Below are 3,265 nucleotides of genomic sequence, written 5' to 3'. Positions count from 1 at the left end.
CGATCTGCTGCTGCTGCTGCTGCTGCTGCTGCTGCTGCAGATGGTGTATTGGTATAAAGTATGTATAAACATGAATAATATAAAAAATATTCTTTTTATTAATTACTTTTATTTATAATAATAATAATATTTATTATTATTTGTGGATTAGTTGCAGAAGTTGCTGCTGCATTTTGCATGCAGCAGCGGAGCAGCAAGGAGCAGCAGCAGCAGCAGCAGCAGCAGCAAAGCCTACACGACACTACTAGGGGAGGCATCACCATCATCAGCAGCAGCAGCGTGGGGGTTTGCTGCAGCAGGAGCAGCAGCAAGGCTTGTTGTGTGGCTGTTTCTTTGTATTATTTCTTTATTAATAATTTATTAATTAAGAAAGAGTTTTGTTCCCTTTTTTTGCTGCTATTTTTGTATAATTTGCTGCTTTTGCTGCAGCTGCTGCTGCTGGGAGAGCGGTTTGCTTAGGCGGCTGCTGCTGCTTGCTGCTGCTGCTGCTGGCGGTGCTCTGCGCCTGTTTGTTTGCCTCCCTTCCTTTCTTTCTTTTTGCCTTTTTCTTTTTTCTTCAATATTGATTTGTTGTTTTTATTCCTTTTTATCTATTTTGCTGCTCTTTTGCTGCTGTTAGGGTGTATATACCCCCCCTCTCCTCCTCTCTTTTCTTGCTGATCTTGTTCCCTGTTGCTGCTCCTGCTGCTACTGTTGTGCTCCTGCTGCTCCTTGCTTGCTGCTCATCTTGCTGCTCTTGCTGCTCCTGCCCGCATCCTTAATTATTATTCATTATATACTACTAAGAATGCCGCATCCTTGCAGGCAGCTGCATTTGCTGCTGCTGTTCCTCCTCCCTCTTATCCTTGCTGCATGCAGCAGCAGCAATGGCCCAATCTCCTCTGCAGCAGCAGCAGCAGCAAGGGAAGATGAACAGATTGACATAATGGAGGTAATGGACGGTGAAGGTCCTTATCCTGTAGCAGCAGCAACAGCAGCAGCAGCAGCAGCAGCAGCAGATCCTCAGCTTCTTACTCCTGGTGCAGCATCAGTTCAAGACATAGTACTAGAAGATGATGCAGCAGCAGCAGGAGCAGCAGCAGCAGCAGCAGCAGGAGATGATGATGAGGAAGAAGAAGAGGAAGAAGAAGAGGAAGAAGAAGAAGAAGGAATAAATAACGAGGAAGAAGTACAGCGCAAGGAAGAAGATAGACCAAGAACTACTAAGCGTCTATACACCACAAAAAAGAGCATGCGTGCTGCAGCAGCAGCAAATAGCCAAGCAGCAGCAGCAAGAAAGAAATTTATTACTGTTGTGTCTTTGCTGCTGCTGCTCAGTGCCTTCCTTAGTATGCGCAGCAAACTTGTACAGCCTGATGACGAGGAGGAGGAGGAGGAGGCACTAGAGGAGGACCCAAGCAGCAGCAGCAGCAACAACAGCAGCAACAAGAACCAGGAGGAGCAGCAGCAGCAAGGAGAGGAGGACGAAGCAACAACAGATGAAGGAACAGATGCTTCCCTCTCTTAATTACATCAATAATAATTACTCCTTATCTATATACTACTACAGCTGCTGCTGCTGTTGCTGCTGCTGCTGCTGCAGCAGCAGCAACAGCAGCAACAGCTGCAGCAATAGCTGTACTGCAGGTGCAGTAGTTGCTGCTGCAGCAGTTGCTGCTGCAGCAACAACTGCTGCTTATGCTTGTCGCGCCCCCGTCTACTGCAGCAGCAAGGCAGTGCGCACCGACTAACGGTAGCAGCAGCAGTAGCAGCAGCAGCAGCAGCAGCAATAGTGTGTGCGTACTAGTGGTAGCAGTAGCTGCTGATGTAGAAACTGCTGTTGCAGCAACTGAAGCAAACAGGAACAGCAGCAGCAGCAGCAGCAGCAGCAGCAGCAGCTGACTGTCTTTCGTTTTCGTGCCTACTAAGGCGCCTCTTATATTCACAGGACTCAGGGAAGGCACCAGGCAACAGGTGCAACAACAACTGCTGCTGCAGCAGCAGCAGCAGCAGCAGCAGCAGGAACAGCAGCAGCAACAGCAGCAGCAGCAGGGAGAAACAGACGAAGAAGAAGTAGATGGGGACCAAGCTGGGCGCAATGAAGCAATAAAATGCATGCATGCATCTTTATGCATGCATGCATCTCTGTGTATGCATGCGCGCATGCATATATGCATGCATGCATGCATCTCTATGCATGCATGCATGCATTTACGGCGTCTGCGTTTTGCCCACAGGAGGTTATCTTTGTCTGTGTTGAGAGGTGCTGCTGCTGCAGCAGCTGCAGCAGCAGCAGCAGCAGGTGCGCTGGCTGGTTGTTGGTGGTGTGTGTTGCTGCTGCTGCGGTAGTAGTGGCAGCAGCAGCAGCAGCAGCAGCTACTGCTGCTGCTGCAGCCGTGGGAGATGTAGGCAGCAGCTGTGTAGCTGTTGCAGGTGTTGTAGCTGTTGCAGCAAGAGCTGCAGCAGGGGAGTTGCAGCAGCAGCAGCAGCAGCAGGAGCTGCAGCAGCTGCAGCAAGGTCGTCCGGGTGTCGTTGTTAGGTTTGCATGCGCATGCGCTGCTTGTGGGGTTTCTTGCATGCGCTTGCATGCGCTTTTGGGGCTGCATGCGAAAGTGCATGCGGCTGTAAACGCTGCATGCAGGGGAGTAGGCAGGGGCGCAGATAAGTGTCTGATTGTAGCAGCAGCAGCAGCAGCAGCAACTATAGCTGCTGCTTCTGCTGCTGCCGCCGCTGCTGCTGCTGCTGCTGCAGGTCCAGTAGTTTCGTATGCATAGCAGAAGCAACAGCAACAGCAGAAGCACATGCGGTGGTGGGTAGGGAAGAGCAGCAGCAGCAGCAGCAGCAGCAACAGCAGCAGAGCAGCAGCAAGGGCAGCAGCAGACATAGTAAATGCAGCAGGGTGGGTATATAACTGTACCTACTGTTACTGCGACAGCTGTTGCTGCAGCAGCAGCAGCAGCAGCAGATGTTGTTGTTGCTGCTGCTACTGCAGTACTACTACTACTGCTGCTACTGCTGCTGCTGCTGCTGCTGCTGCTGCTGCTGCTGCTGCTGCTGCAGTGTAGTAGCTCTTAATTGAACAGGCATCCGCGTAATTTCAAACTCGGCGATTATTTCTGGACTTGTCTTCTCTTTCTTATTAACCCTTATAAACCCTAAACCCTAAACCCTAAACCCTAATTCCTTATAAACCCTAAACCCTAAACCCTAATTCACCATTATTGTAAACCCTAAATACTAATGTACCTTATTACGTAAACCCTAATTATATATATATATATATATA

General features: G+C 49.6%; 2 protein-coding genes across 2 annotated transcripts; one reads left to right on the top strand and one right to left on the bottom strand.

The window, feature by feature from the left end:
• Positions 1 to 925: 925 nt before the first annotated feature.
• Positions 926 to 1,507, top strand: EMWEY_00058390 (hypothetical protein, conserved; the record flags this gene model as incomplete). The annotated part of the gene is made up of 1 exon (XM_013480841.1): positions 926 to 1,507. One exon carries the CDS (start codon positions 926 to 928, stop codon positions 1,505 to 1,507), a length of 582 nt encoding a protein of 193 aa, XP_013336295.1.
• A 1,481-nt stretch (positions 1,508 to 2,988) lies between these two features.
• On the bottom strand, positions 2,989 to 3,124 carry EMWEY_00058380 (hypothetical protein; the record flags this gene model as incomplete). The annotated part of the gene is made up of 1 exon (XM_013480840.1): positions 2,989 to 3,124. A coding segment is annotated over one exon (136 nt), but the record flags the coding sequence as incomplete, so codon positions are not given.
• Positions 3,125 to 3,265: the final 141 nt, after the last annotated feature.

Source organism: Eimeria maxima, genomic scaffold (assembly GCF_000499605.1).
Source record: "Eimeria maxima Weybridge genomic scaffold, Emw_scaff2400, whole genome shotgun sequence".
Taxonomy (NCBI): Eukaryota; Apicomplexa; class Conoidasida; order Eucoccidiorida; family Eimeriidae; genus Eimeria; species Eimeria maxima.
Note: the sequence above shows the minus strand (reverse complement) of the source record. Positions and strands in the feature narration are given on the sequence as shown.